The 21105-nt window shown below is 47.7% G+C and overlaps 1 protein-coding gene across 1 annotated transcript; it reads left to right on the forward strand.

Annotated features, from left to right (window-relative positions):
- Positions 1–8508: 8508 nt before the first annotated feature.
- Positions 8509–9546, forward strand: LOC123171328 (BTB/POZ and MATH domain-containing protein 1-like). Its single transcript, XM_044588876.1, has one exon. It carries the CDS (start codon positions 8509–8511, stop codon positions 9544–9546), a length of 1038 nt encoding a protein of 345 aa, XP_044444811.1.
- Positions 9547–21105: the final 11559 nt, after the last annotated feature.

Raw genomic sequence — 21105 nt, forward strand, 5'->3', positions numbered from 1 at the left:
CCTGTTGGACATGGTCCGATCGATGATGAGTCAGTCGGATTTACCCTTGTCATTTTGGGGATACACTCTAGAAACTGCAGCTTTCACACTAAACAGGGTACCATCTAAGTCCGTAGATAAGACACCATATGAGATATGGACTGCGAAGAGTCACAGTTTGTCTTTTCTGAAAATTTGGGGATGTGAAGCATATGTCAAGCGACTCCAGTCGGATAAGCTCACACCCAAATTGGACAAGTGCATATTCGTGGGATATCCAAGGGAAACCTTGGGATATTACTTCTACAACCGTGAAGAGGGCAAAGTGTTTGTCGCTCGACATGGAGTTTTCCTTGAGAAAGAGTTTCTCAATCGGAAGGCTAGTGGGAGGACGGTCCGACTAGAAGAAATTCGAGAACCACACGGGGACGTTCCGGTAGGTGATACTGTCACACCGGAGTTAGTCAGGGAACCCGCAGTGGAGTCGACACCGGTTCCATGGAGGTCGGAAAGGTTACGCAAGTTGCATGACTGCAATGTGTTGTTCTTGGAGAACAACGAGCCGACTACGTATGCGGAAGTGATGGAGAGCCCTGATTCCGAGTTATGGCTTGAGGCCATGAGATCCGAATTAAAGTCCATGGATGACAATCAAGTTTGGAACTTGGTTGATCTGCCAGATGGCATTCGAGCCATTGAGTGCAAGTGGATCTTTAAGAAGAAAACTGATATGGACGGAAATGTCACAGTCCATAAGGCTCGACTTGTTGCTAAGGGTTATCGACAAGTTCAAGGAGTTGACTACGATGAGACTTACTCACCGGTAGCGATGCCTAAATCAATTCGGATCATTCTTGCTATAGCGGCATATTTCGACTATGAAATATGGCAGATGGATGTCAAAACGGCTTTCCTTAATGGAAATTTAACCGAGGATGTGTATATGACACAACCCGAGGGTTTTGTTGATCCAAAGAAGTCTAGCATGGTATGCAAGCTTCAGAGATCCATTTATGGATTAAGGCAAGCATCTCGAAATTGGAACATTCGTTTTAATGAGGCTGTCAAAGAGTTTGGCTTCATCAAGAATGACTGTGATCATTGTGTATTCAAGAAGGTCAGTGGGAGCTCAGTTGCATTTCTGATCTTATATGTGGATGACATATTATTGATTGGAAATGATGTTCAAATGCTTGAATCTGTCAAGGACTCATTGAAAAATAGTTTTTCTATGAAGGACTTGGGAGAAGCAGCTTACATTTTGGGAATCAAGATCTATAGAGATAGATCGAGAAGGCTTATTGGATTAAGCCAGAGTGCGTATATTGACAAGGTGTTGAAGCGGTTCAACATGCAAGATGCCAAGAAAGGTTTCTTGCCCATGTCACTGTTGGTAATATGCCCTAGAGGCAATAATAAAATGGTTATTATTATATTTCCTTGTTCATGATAATTGTCTATTGTTCATGCTATAATTGTGTTATCCGGAAATCGTAATACATTTGTGAATACATAGACCACAACATGTCCCTAGTGAGCCTCTAGTTGACTAGCTCGTTGATCAACAGATAGTCATGGTTTCCTGACTATGGACATTGGATGTCATTGATAACGGGATCACATCATTAGGAGAATGATGTGATGGACAAGACCCAATCCTAAGCATAGCACAAGATCGTGTAGTTCGTTTGCTAGAGCTTTTCCAAATGTCAAGTATCATTTCCTTAGACCATGAGATTGTGCAACTCCCGGATACCATAGGAGTGCTTTGGGTGTGCCAAACGTCACAACGTAACTGGGTGGCTATAAAGGTGCACTACGGGTATCTCCGAAAGTGTCTGTTGGGTTGGCAAGAATCGAGACTGGGATTTGTCATTCCGTATGACGGAGAGGTATCTCTGGGCCCACTAGGTAATGCATCATCATAATGAGCTCAATGTGACCAAGTGTTTGGTCACGGGATCATGCATTACGGTACGAGTAAAGTGACTTGCCGGTAACGAGATTGAACAAGGTATTGGGATACCGACGATCGAATCTCGGGCAAGTAACGTACCGATTGACAAAGGGAATTGTATACGGGATTGATTGAATCCTCGACATCGTGGTTCATCCGATGAGATCATCGTGGAACATGTGGGAGCCAACATGGGTATCCAGATCCCGCTGTTGGTTATTGACCGGAGAGTCGTCTCGGTCATGTCTACATGTCTCCCGAACCCGTAGGGTCTACACACTTAAGGTTCGGTGACGCTAGGGTTGTAGAGATATTAGTATGCGGTTAACCGAAAGTTGTTCGGAGTCCCGGAAGAGATCCCGGACGTCACGAGGAGTTCCGGAATGGTCCGAAGGTAAAGATTTATATACGGGAAGTCCTATTTTGGCCACCGGAAAATGTTCGGGATTTTTCGGTATTGTACCGGGAAGGTTCTAGAAGGTACCAAAGTGGGGCCCACCTGCATGGGGGGACCCACATGAACGTGGGTAGTGGGGGCAAGGCCCCACACCCCTGGTCAACCTGCACCAAGATCCCACCTTAGAAGTAATAAGATCATATCCCCAAGGGATAAGATCAAGATCCCTAAAAAAGGGGGATAACAATCGGTGGGGAAGGGAAATGATGGGATTTCTTTCCCCCACCTTTGCCAACGCCCCAATGGACTTGGAGGGCAAGAAACCAGACCCCTCCACCCCTATATATAGTGGGGAGGCACATGGGAGCAGCACCCCAAGCCCTGGCGCCTCCCTCTCTCCCGTGACACCTCTTCCTCCCCGCTTGCGCTTGGCGAAGCCCTGCCGGGATCCCGCTACTTCCACCACCACGCCGTCGTGCTGCTGGATCTCCATCAACTTCTCCTCCCCCTTGCTGGATCAAGAAGGAAGAGACGTCCCCGCTCCGTACGTGTGTTGAACGCGGAGGTGCCGTCCGTTCGGCGCTAGGATCATCGGTGATTTGGATCACGACGAGTATGACTCCATCAACCCCGTTCTCTTGAACGCTTCCGCGCGCGATCTACAAGGGTATGTAGATGCACTCCCCTCTCTCTCGTTGCTAGATGACTCCATAGATTGATCTTGGTGATACGTAGAAAATTTTAAATTTCTGCTACGATCCCCAAAGTGGCATCATGAGCTAGGTCTATGCGTAGTTTCTATGCACGAGTAGAACACAAACTTGTTGTGGGCGTAGATGTTGTCAATTTTCTTGCCACTACTAGTCTTATCTTGTTTCGGCGGCATCGTGGGATGAAGCGGCTGTTGGGGATCGTAGCAGAATTTTAAAATTTTCCTACGCCCACCAAGATCCATCTATGGAGTATACTAGCAACGAGGGTAAAGGAGTGCATCTACATACCCTTGTAGATCGTGAGCGGAAGCGTTCCAATGAACGTGGTTGATGGAGTCGTACTCGCCGTGATCCAAATCACCGATGACCGAGTGCCGAACGGACGGCACCTCCGCGTTCAACACACGTACGGAGCAGCGACGTCTCCTCCTTCTTGATCCAGCAAGGGGGAAGGAGAGGTTGATGGAGATCCAGCAGCACGACGGCGTGGTGGTGGATGTAGCGGGATCTCGGCAGGGCTTCGCCGAGCTTCTGCGAGAGGCAGAGGTGTAGCAGGGGAGGAGGGAGGCGCCCGAGGCTGTTGTGTTGCTGCCCTCCCTCCCCCCCTTTATATAGGCCCCCTGGGAGGGGGGGGGGGCGCCGGCCAAGACCCATCAAGATGGGGGGGGCGGCCAAGGGGGGTAACTTACCCCCCAAGCCAAGTGGGGCGCCCCCCCACCCTAGGGTTTCCAACCCTAGGCGCAGGGGGGAGGCCCATGGGGGGGCGCCCCAGCCCACTAAGGGCTGGTTCCCTTCCCACTTCAGCCCATAGGGCCCTCTGGGATAGGTGGCCCCACCCGGTGGACCCCCGGGACCCTTCCGGTGGTCCCGGTACAATACCGATAACCCCCGAAACTTTCCCGGTGGCCGAAACTGGACTTCCTATATATAATTCTTCACCTCCGGACCATTCCGAAACTCCTCGTGACGTCCGGGATCTCATCCGGGACTCCGAACAACTTTCGGGTTTCCGCATACTCATATATCTACAACCCTAGCATCACCGAACCTTAAGTGTGTAGACCCTACGGGTTCGGGAGACATGCAGACATGACCGAGACGCCTCTCCGGTCAATAACCAACAGCGGGATCTGGATACCCATGTTGGCTCCCACATGTTCCACGATGATCTCATCGGATGAACCATGATGTCGAGGATTCAATCAATCCCGTATACAATTCCCTTTGTCAATCGGTATGTTACTTGCCCGAGATTCGATCGTCGGTATCCCAATACATTGTTCAATCTCGTTACCGGCAAGTCTCTTTACTCGTACCGTAATGCATGATCCCGTGACTAACGCCTTAGTCACATTGAGCTCATTATGATGATGCATTACCGAGTGGGCCCAGAGATACCTCTCCGTCATACGGAGTGACAAATCCCAGTCTCGATCCGTGCCAACCCAACAGACACTTTCGGAGATACCCGTAGTATACCTTTATAGTCACCCAGTTACGTTGTGACGTTTGGCACACCCAAAGTACTCCTACGGTATCCGGGAGTTGCACGATCTCATGGTCTAAGGAGAAGATACTTGACATTGGAAAAGCTCTAGCAAACGAAACTACACGATCTTTTATGCTATGCTTAGGATTGGGTCTTGTCCATCACACCATTCTCCTAATGATGTGATCCCGTTATCAATGACATCCAATGTCCATAGTCAGGAAACCATGACTATCTGTTGATCAACGAGCTAGTCAACTAGAGGCTTACTAGGGACACGTTGTGGTCTATGTATTCACACATGTATTACGATTTCCAGATAATAAAATTATAGCATGAATAATAGACAATTACCATGAACAAAGAAATATAATAATAACCATTTATTATTTCCTCTAGGGCATATTTCCAACAGCGGCCCGGACCGACCTTACACGTACGCTTACGTGAGACAGGTTCCACCGACTGACATGCACTAGTTGCATAAGGTGGCTAGCGGGTGTCTGTCTCTCCCACTTTAGTCGAATCGGATTCGATGAAAAGGGTCCTTATGAAGGGTAAATAGAAATTGGCATATCACGTTGTGGTTTTACGTAGGTAAGAAACGTTCTTGCTAGAAACCTATAGAAGCCACGTAAAAACATGCAACAACAATTAGAGGACGTCTAACTTGTTTTTGCAGCATATGCCTTGTGATGTGATATGGCCAAAAGGATGTGATGAATGAAATATATGTGATGTATGAGATTGATCATGTTCTTGTAATAGGAATCACGACTTGCATGTCGATGAGTATGACAACCGGCAGGAGCCACAGGAGTTGTCTTTATTTTTGTATGACCTGCGTGTCATTGAATAACGCCATGTAAATTACTTTACTTTATTGCTAAACACGTTAGCCATAGAAGTAGAAGTAATCGTTGGCGTGACAACTTCATGAAGACACGATGATGGAGATCATGGTGTCATGCCGGTGACGAAGATGATCATGGCGCCCCGAAGATGGAGATCAAAGGAGCAATATGATACTGGCCATATCATGTCACTATTTGATTGCATGTGATGTTTATCATCTTTTCCATCTTATTTTCTTAGAACGACGGTAGCTTAAATAAGATGATCCCTCGCAATAATTTCAAGAAAGTGTTCCCCCTAACTGTGCACCGTTGCGAAGGTTCGTTGTTTCGAAGCACCACGTGATGATCAGGTGTGATAGATTCTAACGTTCGAATACAACGGGTGTAAGCAAGATTTACACACGCAATACACTTAGGTTGACTTGACGAGCCTAGCATGTACAGACATGGCCTCGGAACACGGAAGACCGAAAGGTCGAGCATGAGTCGTATAGAAGATACGATCAACATGAAGATGTTGACTAGTCCGTCTCACGTGATGATCGGACACGGCCTAGTTGACTCGGATCATGTTTCACTTAGATGACTAGAGGGATGTCTATCTGAGTGGGAGTTCATTGAATAATTTGATTAGATGAACTTAATTATCATGAACTTAGTCTAAAATCTTTACAATATGTCTTGTAGATCAAATGACCCACGCTAATGTTGCCCTCAACTTCAACGCGTTCCTAGAGAAAACCAAGCTGAAAGATGATGGCAGCAACTATACGGAATGGGTCCGGAACCTGGGGATCATGCTCATAGCTGCCAAGAAAGATTATGTCCTAGAAGCACCGCTAGGTGACGCACCCATCCCAGAGAACCAAGACGTTATGAACGCTTGGCAGCAGCGTGCTGATGATTACTCCCTCGTTCAGTGCGGCATGCTTTACAGCTTAGAACCGGGGCTCCAAAAGCGTTTTGAGCAACACGGAGCATATGAGATGTTCAAAGAGCTGGAAATGGTTTTTCAAGCTCATGCCCGGGTCGAGAGATATGAAGTCTCCGACAAGTTCTTCAGTTGTAAGATGGAGGAAAATAGTTCTGTCAGTGAGCACATACTCAAAATGTCTGGGTTACACAACCGCTTGACTCAGCTGGGAGTTAATCTCCCGGATGACGCGGTCATTGACAGAATTCTTCAGTCGCTTCCACCGAGCTACAAGAGCTTTGTGATGAACTTCAATATGCAGGGGATGGAAAAGACCATTCCCGAGGTATATTCAATGCTGAAATCAGCGGAGGTGGAGATCAAAAAGGAACATCAAGTGTTGATGGTGAATAAAACCAGTAAGTTCAAGAAAGGCAAGGGTAAGAAGAACTTCAAGAAGGACGGCAAGGGAGTTGCCGCGCCCGGTAAGCCAGTTGCCGGGAAGAAGCCAAAGAATGGACCCAAGCCTGAGACTGAGTGCTTTTATTGCAAGGGGAGTGGTCATTGGAAGCGGAACTGCCCCAAGTACTTAGCGGACAAGAAGGCCGGCAACACCAAAGGTATATGTGATATACATGTTATTGATGTGTACCTTACCAGCACTCGTAGTAGCTCCTGGGTATTTGATACCGGTGCGGTTGCTCACATTTGTAACTCAAAGCAGGAGCCGCGGAATAAACGGAGACTGGCAAAAGACGAGGTGACGATGCGCGTCGGGAATGGTTCCAAGGTCGATGTGATCGCCGTCGGCACGCTACCTCTACATTTACCTACGTGATTAGTTTTAAACCTCAATAATTGTTATTTAGTGTCAGCTTTGAGCATGAACATTGTATCAGGATCTCGTTTAATTCGAGATGGCTACTCATTTAAATCCGAGAATAATGGTTGTTCTATTTATATGAGAGATATGTTTCATGGTCATGCCCCGCTGGTTAATGGTTTATTCTTAATGAATCTCGAACGTAGTGTTACACATATTCATAGTGCGAATGCCAAAAGATGTAAGGTTGATAATGATAGTGCCACATACTTGTGGCACTGCCGCCTTGGTCACATTGGTGTCAAACTCATGAAGAAACTCCATGCAGATGGACTTTTGGAGTCTCTTGATTACGAATCATTTGACACGTGTGAACCATGCCTCATGGGAAAAATGACCAAGACTCCGTTCTCCGGAACAATGGAGCGAGCAACCAACTTATTGGAAATCATACATACTGATGTGTGCGGTCCAATGAGCGTTGAGGCTCGCGGTGGCTATCGTTATGTTCTCACTCTCACTGATGACTTGAGTAGATATGGGTATGTCTACCTAATGAAACACAAGTCTGAGACATTTGAAAAGTTTAAGGAATTTCAGAGTGAGGTTGAGAATCAACGTGACAGGAAAATAAAGTTCTTACGATCAGATCGTGGAGGGGAATATTTGAGTCACGAATCTGGCACACACTTAAGAAAATGTGGAATAGTTTCACAACTCACGCCGCCTGAAACACCTCAGCGAAATGGTGACAGCTTTGCGCAGCGTCACATTTGATTTCCTTTGCGTAGAAGATAAGAGGCCGAGTCGTGCTCCGTTCACGGCGGGCCAGTAGCAGCGCGCTCGTGGTCATGATCCGCTCAACGTGGGATGGCACATCGAGAGCGGGGGTGGCGCATGGATCGGGCGACGCTGTTACACAAAGAATAAGAGGAAGAGAAAACAGAAAAGCCGCAAGTCAGTTGGCGGCGCAAAACCACTTCATGTCTCTGTGTGCTTGAGCTGCTCTTCGTCTGTAGTCTGATCGAGAGCGAGAGAGTTTTCCAGTGGTAACGACAGAAACTAGTGTGAGCGAAACGGGTGAAGACCAAGCGGCGGCCTATGAGAGAAGGCTTTGCACAGTTCACACGCGCGGAAGCGCACGTGTTGCGTAATTACTCTAGCGGCCGGTGCTGTGACTGTTGATTATCTTGAATCGATTGGTCGCTTGTTGGTTCCAATGTCCCTAAGCAATCGCCCGTTTCCAAAGCAAGCCAGCATAAATTGCAATGCTCCTCCACCTTCTCCACAACCATTCCCACCACCGAAACAACTCAGTACGTCTGTATGATCTCACGCCCTGTATCGTCTTCTCCGGAGTCTCCAGCGTGCACCTCCGCCATGGAGAGTGCCTGCGCAAACCTCACTGGTGCTGTGCGCTTGGTGCAGCTGCTCAAGATCGAAGGCTTTAGGGGGGAAGTGAGACTTCCGCTATTCCTCCCTGATTTCATCAAATCCACATGGAGATGGAGCGTCGGTGGCTATGAGTGGGAAATCCGAATCTATCCTGCAAAGATGATGTCCACCGATCTGTGGCTAATACTGGAGCTGAACCTTCTCAGTGAGCCCCGCGTATGCAGGGCGAGCCTAGCAGGCCGGCTCGTAGATCCGAGTGGGAAGCTTGAACCATCGGAAGAAAAGAGTGCATTCTACCGCCCCGAAGAGAGTAAAAATTACTTGTGGCTCATGCGTACAGGTGATTTGCGAACGTCAGGTTATCTCAGGGATGGCACTTTGACTGTGCAGGGCGCCATCACTGTGCTCAAGGAGTTACCGGAACCAGCCATCCCCGGTAAAGAAGTGACCGAGCCATCCCACACCTTGAACCAGCACCTCGGCGACCTCCTGCAGAGCGGGACGGGGGCGGACGTCACATTTCTCGTGTCCGGCGAGTCTTTTGCCGTGCATAAAAACATATTGGCCGCAAGATCTCCGGTGTTCATGGCTGAGTTCTTCGGGGACATGAAGGAGAAGTGCTCACAAAGTCTGAAGATAGACGACATGGAGGCTGAGGTATTCAAGGCACTGCTCTGTTTCATCTACACCGACATTGTGCCGGAATTTGAAAATCAGGAGGATGTGACGTTGATGGCGCAACATCTATTTGCTGCTGCTGACAGGTATGGACTTGACATGCTCAAGCTCATATGTTCTGATAAGCTTTCTAATGGCATCAGCATCAACACGGTGGCAACGACGTTGGCTTTAGCAGAGCAGCACCGCTCTTTGCAGCTCAAGGCGAAGTGTGTGGACTTTATCATTAGTACTCCAACAATTCTTGATGCCGTGTTGGCGACGGATGGGTATAAGCATCTGGCGTCAAGCTGCCCTTCGGTGGTGACTGACCTTCTCAAGGCTGCGTGCAGTAGAAAGATTTGAAGGATAACCATGGTGCATTGGTGCTAAAGGTCCGAGATTTATTAATAGCATAATGCATGCGTACTAGTTTATTTGTGCTCTGGTAGAAACTTTGTGTATGTCTTTCGCTGTCAGGAAAACTTGCGTCCATTTATATATGTTTGAGCAACTTACTGCGTGCATTTCACCTTCAATTGGATGTAATTTAGTGCTATATGGTCCAAGATTTGGTGTCTACCTTTCTTGCTCTTTGATTGCGCTTGTCAATATTGGCACAAGGTGACGTTTGCCCAGCCTGGAGCCTTCTGCTTCAGTGATGTTAAGAGAATGGTGATTCACATTTCTCAGTTGCAACCACACAGTCCTTTTGTTTGTCTTGCACGCCACCATTGGTTTGGGAGTTCTCAAATTTGGTAAGAACGTTTGGAAATTTAGTGCACACCGTTCAGAGACAGTGTTGTGTGCGTCATCTCAGTGAAAATGCGCTCATTGCTAGTTTATGTAGAAGTAACAACAACAAGGAGCTAAAAAAGCAGGTCTATGTGATTCTAATTTTTCTTTGCACATGCCAAAATAATGCAAAACTTTAAACAAAAGTTGTATTTTCATATGTGAAATTTGATTTGAAAGAAAGAAATATTCATCTGAGCTGGGAGCATAGCCGCAATATCTGCGCTATAGCTGCCCGGGAGCCTCGCCGCTACGCTATGGCTGCTGCTGCAAAATCCTCCACAAATCCCTCTAAATGGCTCAACAATGAGCAAAACCATTTAGAAATCATCTCTTCCACCACAAAAATTTCCGCTATTTGCCGCGAATGCCCGCTATGGTGGCCGCTATAGCTGCTGGGAGAGGCCGCCGCGAAATCGTTTCTCCCGCGATTTTAATCTATGGCTGGGAGCATGTGTACTTGGGCTCATTTAGAGTTATATTACCAGTTAGTTGGTTACTTACAGCTTATTGTACTGCTACAAGTTGATGCATGCTAGAGAATAATATCTGAAGAATATCTTCATCGAAGGTGAACTATTAGTGGAGAAATCCTAAAATAATCGAGAGGAACATGTAAAATAACAAGAACAGCTATTGTGCTTCTTCCATAACATGGGTCACACTCATGAAGATTTTAGGCTTTGAATCAGTCCAGGGTTGTCTAGATGGACCTAATCAGTTATCAGGAATGGAGACAAAACCATGGATAATACCAGAAGAGACACAAACCTAGCATGCTTTAAAATACCAGAAAAGTGCATCATTGAATATTCAAATCTCTTAAATCGGTTATAGCTCCATAAATATTCCGGAAACTTAAGGAGATGGCACTATCTGTGGCTCGGATTAAATTAAATATAGGGAAAAGTATATTTTTCGTCCCTCGACTTTCTTGATAGTTTAGAAATAGTCCCTCAACTATGAAACCAGCAAAACATAGTCGCTCAACTGTTAATACCGGATACTTTTCGTCCCTCAAGCCACTCTGAGAGGTTTTGGGCTGAGGTGGATTCCGGGTGGCCAAGCTTTTATTGTTGTCCATGCCGCTCACACAGGTCCATGCTCTCGCTGGCCATGTGAGCGAGCAGCCACAATGTCCCGCCGGAGCTGCAGCTGCACTCCTCTGCATGCAGCAAGACGTTCCCGTCATATCAAGCTAGAGCCACAAGGCCAGCCACGATTGAGCTAATGACTGCGCCAACCCATGGCTACTCGAAATTACACTCCCACGTTGCCTAAACGCCGCCATGTCCGCCATGATCTCGTGCCATCCCACGAGCACTGTGGCGAGCTAGCTACTACTACATGCAGAAAGCAAAAACTACATACGGATATGCATGTGAACACGCTCATGATGCATGCATACTTATTCTCTGACGAAACTGAAGATAAACAACACCTAGCTTAGCTTACTGAAGATGGGCAGCAAGATTATAGTGGCCAACAGCTCCATCTGCAATAGCAGCGAGCAGCAGCAGGAGTGACGGTCGGCAACGGCGACGGCGGTGTTGGCACCGGAGCCACATCCTCACCTCTCACCCGCCATGAAGGCAGAGGCGCTCTCACCTGCCACGAAAAATATACTTCTTCCTTCAATGTATCACACACCAATAGGTTGGTTCAGGTGCGATTCCCAAGAGAGACGAGAACAGAGTGCCCCACCCGCGTCGCTCCTGTTGGAAATATGCCCTAGAGGCAATAATAAATGGTTATTATTATATTTCTTTGTGCATGATAATTGTCTATTGCTCATGCTATAATTGTATTATCCGGAAATCGTAATACATGTGTGAATGCATAGACCACAACGTGTCCCTAGTAAGCCTCTAGTTGACTAGCTCGTTGATCAACAGATAGTCATGGTTTCCTGACTATGAACATTGGATGTCATTGATAACGGGATCACATCATTAGGAGAATGATGTGATGGACAAGACCCAATCCTAAGCATAGCTCAAAGATCGTGTAGTTCGTTTGCTAGAGCTTTTCCAATGTCAAGTATCTTCTCCTTAGACCATGAGATCGTGCAACTCCCGGATACCGTAGGAGTACTTTGGGTGTGCCAAACGTCACAACGTAACTGGGTGACTATAAAGGTGCACTACGGGTATTTCCGAAAGTGTCTGTTGGGTTGGCACGGATCGAGACTGGGATTTGTCACTCCGTATGACGGAGAGGTATCTCTGGGCCCACTCGGTAATGCATCATCATAATGAGCTCAATGTGACTAAGGCGTTAGTCACGGGATCATGCATTGTGGTACGAGTAAAGAGACTTGCCGGCAACGAGATTGAACGAGGTATTGGGATACCGACGATCGAATCTCGGGCAAGTAACATACCGATTGACAAAGGGAATTGTATACGGGATTGATTGAATCCTCGACATCGTGGTTCATCCGATGAGATCATCGTGGAACATGTGGGAGCCAACATGGGTATCCAGATCCTGCTGTTGGTTATTGACCGGAGAGGCGTCTCGGTCATGTCTGCATGTCTCCCGAACCCGTATGGTCTACACACTTAAGGTTCGGTGACGCTAGGGTTGTAGAGATATGAGTATGCGGAAACCCGAAAGTTGTTCGGAGTCCCGGATGAGATCCCGGACGTCATGAGGAGTTCCGGAATGGTCCGGAGGTGAAGAATTATATATAGGAAGTCCAATTTTGGCCACCGGGAAAGTTTCGGGGGTTATCGGTATTGTACTGGGACCACCGAAAGGGTCCCGGGGGTCCACCGGGTGGGGCCACCTATCCCGGAGGGCCCCATGGGCTGAAGTGGGAAGGGAACCAGCCCTTAGTGGGCTGGGGCGCCCCCCATGGGCCTCCCCCCTGCGCCTAGGGTTGGAAACCCTAGGGTGGGGGCGGTGCCCCACTTGACTTGGGGGGGAAGCCACCCCCCTTCCCTTGGCCGCCGCCCCCCCATGTAGATGGGTCTTGGCCGGCGCCCCCCTCCCAGGGGGCCTATATAAAGGGGGGGGGAGGGAGGGCAGCAACACAACAGCCTTGGGCGCCTCCCTCCTCCCCTGCTACACCTCTCCCTCTCGCAGAAGCTCGGCGAAGCCCTGCCGAGATCCCGCTACATCCACCACCACGCCGTTGTGCTGCTGGATCTCCATCAACCTCTCCTTCCCCCTTGCTGGATCAAGAAGGAGGAGACGTCGCTGCACTGTATGTGTGTTGAACGCGGAGGTGCCGTCCGTTCGGCACTCGGTCATTGGTGATTTGGATCACGACGAGTACGACTCCATCAACCCCGTTCATTGGAACGCTTCCGCTCGCGATCTACAAGGGTATGTAGATGCACTCCTTTCCCCTCGTTGCTAGTATACTCCATAGATGGATCTTGGTGATGCGTAGGAAATTTTAAAATTCTGCTACGATCACCAACAGCTCCTGCGAGCGACCGGAGGGGAGGGGGATCCCTCGCCACCGACTTAGCCCTCCTCTCCACCCTCTCCTTTCCTCGCCGCTGCTGGGCGAAGCCTGGCTGGCGGCGGCGGGGCCTTCTCTTCCCCTCTCGGCGACGTCCAGCGCGGACTGGGGGCGACGGGCGGCGGCTGTGTGCTGATACAGGGCGTGGCGGCGGGGCTGTGGGTGTTGGGAAGCTGCGTGAGAGGTTGTGAGGCGTTGGAGCACCTGCACTTGGCAGTGTCTAGGTTTGGCCCGATCCAGATATGGCTGGCTGGCGGTTGCAAGTGGCTCGGGCAGGCTTCGGCGGCTGGTGGTTCCTCGTCGCGCGTGCGGGTAGGCGTTTGGTGGCGGGGCTGGGTGCGGTGGGTGATGGCGGACCGCGACCGATGGCTCGTGTTGGTGGCGTCGTAGCGCATCCCGGCGTGCTCGAGCAAGGTACTCCAGTGCTCCTGCATGCGGGTATTTTCAGGTGGCGTGTGGCGACTACCTCGCCGGCGTGGTGCAGAGGTAGATCGGACCTGACTGTGGCTGGTTTTCCGATGTGGCGGTGTGAGGTTCTCTAGAGTTCGCTGGTGTAGATGGTTGGGGGTGCACTAGCAGAAAAAGGGTCAAATGTCAAGCACATTAGTGCCGGTTTGCTTTTGAGCCGGCACTAATGTGTGCATTAGTGCCGGTTCCAACGGCTAGCCAGCCGCTTTCATTAGTACCGGTTCGTGGCCGACCTTTAGCACCGGTTCGTGCCACGGACCGGTACTAAAGTGAGTGGTGGCAGGATGTTGTCAGTCCGGGGCCCCTCCAGCACCTTTAGTACCGGTTCATGGCACGAACCGGTGCTAAAGGTCGTCCTACATAAGCCCTTCGTCCACCCGAGCTCGCTCTGTTCTTCCCCTTTCCCCTCTCCTCTCTGTTCTTCCCCTCTTCCTCTCGAGCTCATCACACATTTTGCTCAAAATTTGTCAAGATTTGAAGGCCCCCATCCATTCAAATGATCACAAAGGTTAGCAACTTTGTCCTTTCAACTCTCATTGCTAGATTAGCTCTTGCAATGCTTTGTATAGTGATTAATTTATGAGTTTAGTAATTTGGTAGAAAATATATGTGCTAGTATTTGATTTATATGCAATTTGTGGTCAAAACTAACACTTAGTTTGCATATGTAGGTGTGGTTTACTTAGTGCCTTCTAAATCTCCGTCGTAACCACAGTCAATCGCCCGCACCGTTCCGTCGCCGGCACCACCTTGTGGTGAGCCTCTTGTTCATGAATGTTTTACATTACCAAATTGATGTTTGTGTGATTTGGATATATAGTTACTCCTATAATTATCTTACCCGTATGTTGTTTGTTATAGATAGTGCCATGGTTTTGATATCCATCCCCGTCGGCCCTCGTCCTTGTTATGATTCGGATGTGGTATATTCTCTTTTAAAACTAGTTGTTGCATTTCGTGTTTATGACAAATTATGCCCATCAAGTTGACATAGATATTTTTGTCTAGGAGGTTTGTGAACCGGAAATTCCAACCGACCCTATTGTCGAGAGGTTAAATTTAGTTGAAAGAGAAAACGAGTATTTGAAAGAAAAATTGAAAAGAATTGAGGGGGAGAAGATGGAATTGGAGTTGCATGTTGCCGATATCGTCGATGATCACAAGATCAAGATGGAGAAAATGCGCTTGAAGATTAGAAAGATTAGAAAATATGCCATTGATAGTGAGGCTTGGTATCATTATGCTGTTGGATCAATTGTTACCTTAGTTGCGATCTTGATCGCATTTGTTGTTGCATTTAAATTCTTTAGTTAGAGAGTTATTTGTTTGTTGCATTTAAGTCTTGTATGAACTTTATGTATGAACTTGTATTAATTTGGTCTATTCGGTGTTGTGTAATGAAGATGAGCCGACAATGGATGTACGATGACCGATGCTCTCCCGAGTTCATTAATGGCGTGCAAACTTTTCTGCTTGCGGCTGAGGCAAACAAGCGGGCGGATGGTTTTATGCCTTGTCCATGTTTAGTCTGTAAGAATGATCACAATTACTCTACATCAAGAACCATTCACGTCCACCTGTTTAAGTCCGGTTTCATGCCCCACTATAATGTTTGGACCAAGCACGGAGAAAGAGGGGTTATGATGGAAGACAATGAAGAAGAAGAGGACGACGACCAACTATCCTGGCCATAGGTTCCCTGAATACAATGATACAACAATGGGGGAAGAAGCTGAAGAAGAGGCATCAGATGAGCCCGCTGATGATCTAGGTCGGGCCATTGCCGATGCAAAGAGAAACTGCGCAAGTGATTTGGAGAAGAAGAAGTTGCAGCGCATGTTAGAGGATCACAAGAAATTGCTGTACCCGAATTGCGAAGCTGACAAGAAAAAGTTGGGTACCACACTGGAATTGCTGCAATGGAAGGCAGAGAATGGTGTAACTGACAAGGGATTTGGAAAGTTGCTGGTAATGATAAATAATATGCTTCCAAAGGACAACGAATTGCTTGAGAGTACGTACGAAGCAAAGAAGGCTGTCTGCCCTCCAGGGTTAGAGGTGCAGAAGATACATGCATGCCCTAATGACTGCATCCTCTACCGCGGTGAGTACGAGGATTTGAACGCTTGCCCGGTATGCGGTGCATTGCGCAATAAGATCAGGCGCGATGACCCTGGTGATGTCGAGGGCGAGTGCCCCAGGAAGAAGATTCCTGCCAAGGTGATGTGGTATGCTCCTATAATACCACGGTTGAAACGTTTGTTCCAAAACAAAGAGCATGCCAAGGCGATGCGATGGCATAGAGAAGACCGTAAGAAAGACAAAAAGTTGAGAGTACCCGCTGACGGGTCGCAGTGGAGAAAAATTGAGAGAAAGTACGGGAAGGAGTTTGCAGATGACGCAAGGAACGTATGGTTTGGTCTAAGCGCAGATGGCATTAATCCTTTTGGGGAGCAGAGCAGCCACCATAGCACCTGGCCTGTGACTCTATGTTTGTATAACCTTCCTCCTTGGTTGTGCATGAAGCGGAAGTTCATTATGATGCCAGTGCTCATCCAAGGCCCTAAGCAACCCGGCAACGACATTGATGTGTACCTAAGGCCATTAGTTGAAGAACTCTTACAGCTGTGGAATGAACAGGTGTACGTGCGTGGGATGAGCACATGGGGGAAGAATTTGACCTAAAGGCCTTGGTGTTCGTGACCATCAATGATTGGCCTGCTCTCAGTAACCTTTCAGGACAGACAAACAAGGGATACCGCGCATGCACGCACTGTTTGGATGATACCGACAGTATATATTTGGACAATTGTAGGAAGAATGTGTACCTGGGACATCGCCGATTTCTTCCGAGCAGGCATCCCGTAAGAAAGAAAGGCAAGCATTTCAAAGGTGAGGTGGATCACCGGACGAAGCCTCGCCACCGTACTGGTCCTGATGTACATGATATGGTCAAGGATTTGAAGGTAGTCTTTGGAAAGGGTCCTGGCGGACAACCTGTTCCGAATGACGCTGACGGACGCGCACCCATGTGGAAGAAGAAATCTATATTTTGGGACCTGCCCTATTAGAAAGATCTAGACACTAGTAGAAAAAGGGGCTTTTGTCCCGGTTGGTAAGGCCCTTTAGTCCCGGTTTTTGAACCGGGACTAAAGGGTCGTTACTAATGCCTCTCCCCTTTAGTCCCGGTTCTTACACGAACCGGGACTAAAGGCCGCGGCCACGTGGAGCTCCACCTTTACACCAACCGGGACTCAAGGAAATTTTATGATTTTTTTTGAATTTTTTTTGAATTTTTTTTGATTTTCAAATTTCTGAATTATTTTAACCTCTAATCTCTAATCATCACCCCTCATCACTGCTCAATTTATCCTCTAATCTCTAATCACCCCTCATCATTCCAAATCATCTAACTTCCCGAACGGTTACCCATCCTCCCACTCCCCCAGCCTGAGCACGCTTAACTTCTGGGTTCTATTCTCCCTCGTTTCCAAGTTTGCACTTGTTGTTTTCCTGACAATAGTAAGATGTCAATCCTATTAACCCTCAGGAATTTTGCTTGAGCATGAAGTGACACATTTCACTGTTTGAGTTTGAAGCTATTGTTTTAAAAACAATAATTATTTAGTAACACTAATAATTCTTGAATAATTAGTTTGACCATTGTTTGACCACAGTTTGACCAGATTTGACCAAAATTCAAAATAACTGAAATAATTATTTAGTAACACTAATATTCCAGAATAATTAGTTTGACCATTGTTTGACCACAGTTTGAAATTTTTTCGATTTTTTCCACTCTAGATCTTAAAAGCCCCGTAAATTTTTTTCTGTTAGGTTTTTGAGGATTTTGAAAATGTTTAACGGGGTTCCCCTGGTTAAATTCGGATGTAACTTTTCGAGTAGATGATTTTTCATATAAAAAACTTTTTCATCCAAGTTCCTATGCAAAAGTTATGCCCATTTTACAAATTCCAGAGAGATTTTGCAAATAAAGTCAAAATTCATATTTGTTAATTTTCCCAACAACTAGACCACATATCACATGGGAAACTTATTGCTTTTTTGACATTTCCATCATTTTCTTTTGTTTTTTTCTAAAACTGAAAAGGCGGTCCACGGGGGGGGGGGGGGGTAGAGTTTGAAAATGGGACCTTTAGTACCGGTTCGTGCCATGAACCGGTAGTAATGCCTCAAAGCCCATTAGTACCGGTTGGTGGCACCAACCGGGACTAAAGGTCTAACCTTTAGTCCCGGTTGGTGCCACCAACCGGTACTAATGGGCATCGCACCCTTTAGTCCCGGTTCGTCGCACCAACCGGGACTAAAGGTCCCAGGTGAACCGGGACTAATGCCTTAGCCGCACGAACCGGGACGAATGCTCACATTAGTCCTGGTTCGTGACTGAACCGGGACTAATGTGAATACTGCCCTGTGACCAAAGCCCTGTTTTCTACTAGTGAGAGGTCCGCTCAGCAATCGACGTGATGCACGTGACGAAGAATCTTTGCGTGACCCTGCTTGGCTTCTTGGGCGTGTATGGGAAGACAAAAGATACACCTGAGGCACGGGAGGACCAGCAACGTATGCATGGAAAAGACGACATACATCAGGGTCATGGCAGCTACGCTCTTACCAAAGAAGGGAAGGAAATCTTCTTTGAATGCCTGCTCAGTATTAAGGTACCGTCTGGCTTCTCGTCGAATATAAAGGGAATAATAAACGTGGCAGAGAAAAAGTTCCAGAATCTAAAGTCTCATGACTGCCACGTGATTATGACGCAACTGCTTCCGGTTGCATTGAGGGGGCTTCTACCGGATAACGTTCGATTAGCCATTGTGAAGCTATGTGCATTCCTCAATGCAATCTCTCAGAAGGTAATCGATCCAGAAATCATACCAAGGTTAGAGAATGATTTGGTGCAATGTCTTGTCAGTTTCGAGTTGGTGTTCCCACCATCCTTCTTGAACATCATGACGCACGTCCTAGTTCACCTATGCAAAGAGATTAGCGTTTTGGGTCCTGTATTTCTACACAATATGTTCCCCTTTGAGAGGTTCATGGGAGTCTTAAAGAAATATGTTCATAACCGTGCTAGGCCAGAAGGAAGCATCTCCAAGGGCCATGAAAATGAGGAGGTCATTGAGTTTTGTATTGACTTTATTCCTGACCTTAAGCCGATTGGTGTTCCTGAATCGCGGCATAAGGGCAGACTGGATGGAAAAGGCACGCTAGGAGGGAATCAAAAAATATGTATGGACGGACATTCTCTCACTGAAGCACACTACACAGTTATACAGAATTCCGCCTTGGTGGCTCCGTATATGGACGAACACAAGAATTTTCTACGCTCCAAACACCCGGAGCGGTCTGATGACTGGATTACACGTGAACAAACCAGGAGTTTTGCCGGCTGGTTGCAGACACGTACCATGCATGACGCCTCTATTGAAGATGACCTGTACTCGCTGTCCCAGTTACCATCTTCGAATATAATGACTTTGAAAGGGTATGAGATAAATGGTAATACATTTTACACGATCGCCCAAGATAAGAGGAGCACCAACCAAAACAGTAGTGTTCGCTTTGATGCAACAACCAAGACGGGAAAGGAAACATATTATGGTTACATAGAGGAGATATGGGAACTTGACTATGGATGTGATTTGAAGGTCCCTTTGTTTCGGTGCAAATGGGTCAATATGACACGATATGGGGTAACGGAAGACCTGCAGTATGGAATGACAACAGTGGATCTCAATAATCTTGCGTATGCAGACGAACCATTCGTCCTAGCTAATGATGTGGCACAGGTTTTCTATGTGAAGGATATGTCTACCAAGCCGAGAAAAAGAAAAGATAAGGAAGCGAATGCATGATACGATGAGCCAAAGCGCCACATAGTTCTTTCTGGGAAGAGAAACATCGTGGGAGTGGATGACAAGACAGACATGTCAGAAGATTATGAAAAGTTTGATGAAATTTCTCCATTCACAGTGAATATTGACCCGAGCATCCAGTTAATTGATGAAGATTTTCCATGGCTACGGCGCAAAGGGACATACGCGAAGAAAAAGTTTCACACCCAATGGGATGTGATCGGCTTCACTATCATCACTTTCTTCTGTGTTTCACACCCAGGAGGGAATCTCTGTAATAGTTAGGGTAGTTATGTGTTTTGGCATTTGAAACGCGAAGAAATTTTATTAAACATACTAATATTAAACATAAGAAAAAAGAATCACTGAAAATCTATTTTCAAAGTTAAGTTATTCACAAACTAGTGATTCACACAAATTTCAAATAATTCAAAATGTAAACTATTCAAATTTGTAAACTACCGGCACTAACAGAAAGTTTGTAATTTTTTGTACCTAAAGGAAAAATATTCCGAAAGAAACTCTAAATACAGCAAAAAACAACTCAAAAATAAATAAACCAAAAATAAATAAAGCAAAAAAAATAAGAAAAATAAAAAGCCCACCTACTGGGCCAGAGCGGCCTGCATACGACTAGACACCCAACCTGTAGTTGGGCCAGGATGCAGGCCCGCAAGCCCAGTAGGCCCACAGGCAGAGTAGGAGAGGTAGGCCCAGAAGGCCTGCTATTGAGAGGAGCTTAATGCAGTGCCCACGTCGGGGCTTATAAACTGGTCCTGGCGCTCCTCAACTAGCGAGGTGGGAGTAAACTTCTGCGCCCCTCGCCTGGCAGCGCACACCCTTTAGTACCGGGTGGTGGCACCAACCGGTACTAAAGGGTGGGCCTTTATTACCGGTTGGTGCCACCACCCGGTACTAAAGGTGGGCGCTTCCCGCCGCTTGGCCTGGCCAAAATCGACCTTTAGTACCGGTTGGTGGCTCCCACTTCTCTCTGCTTCATCGCCGCCGCCCGTCCCGCGCCGCCGCCGCCGCCGTCGCGCCATCCCCGTCGACTCCGCGCCGCCCCCGTCCTCGTCGCGCCGTCCGCGTCGCCGGCCCGTCCCCATCCCCGCACCGGCCCGCGTCCCCGTCCCCGCACCGGCCCGCGTCGCCGTCGCCGTCGCCGTCGCCTCGACCTCGCCCGCGCTGTGAGCCTCTGTCCCCCCTCTCCTCTCCCTCCAATCGAAGCCGCGCGCGCGCCGCCGGCGCCGTCGCCTTGGCTCGCCATCGCTGTCGCCTGCACACACAACACATACACACACATACACA

This window comes from Triticum aestivum, chromosome 7D (assembly GCF_018294505.1).
Source record: "Triticum aestivum cultivar Chinese Spring chromosome 7D, IWGSC CS RefSeq v2.1, whole genome shotgun sequence".
Classification (NCBI taxonomy): domain Eukaryota; kingdom Viridiplantae; phylum Streptophyta; class Magnoliopsida; order Poales; family Poaceae; genus Triticum; species Triticum aestivum.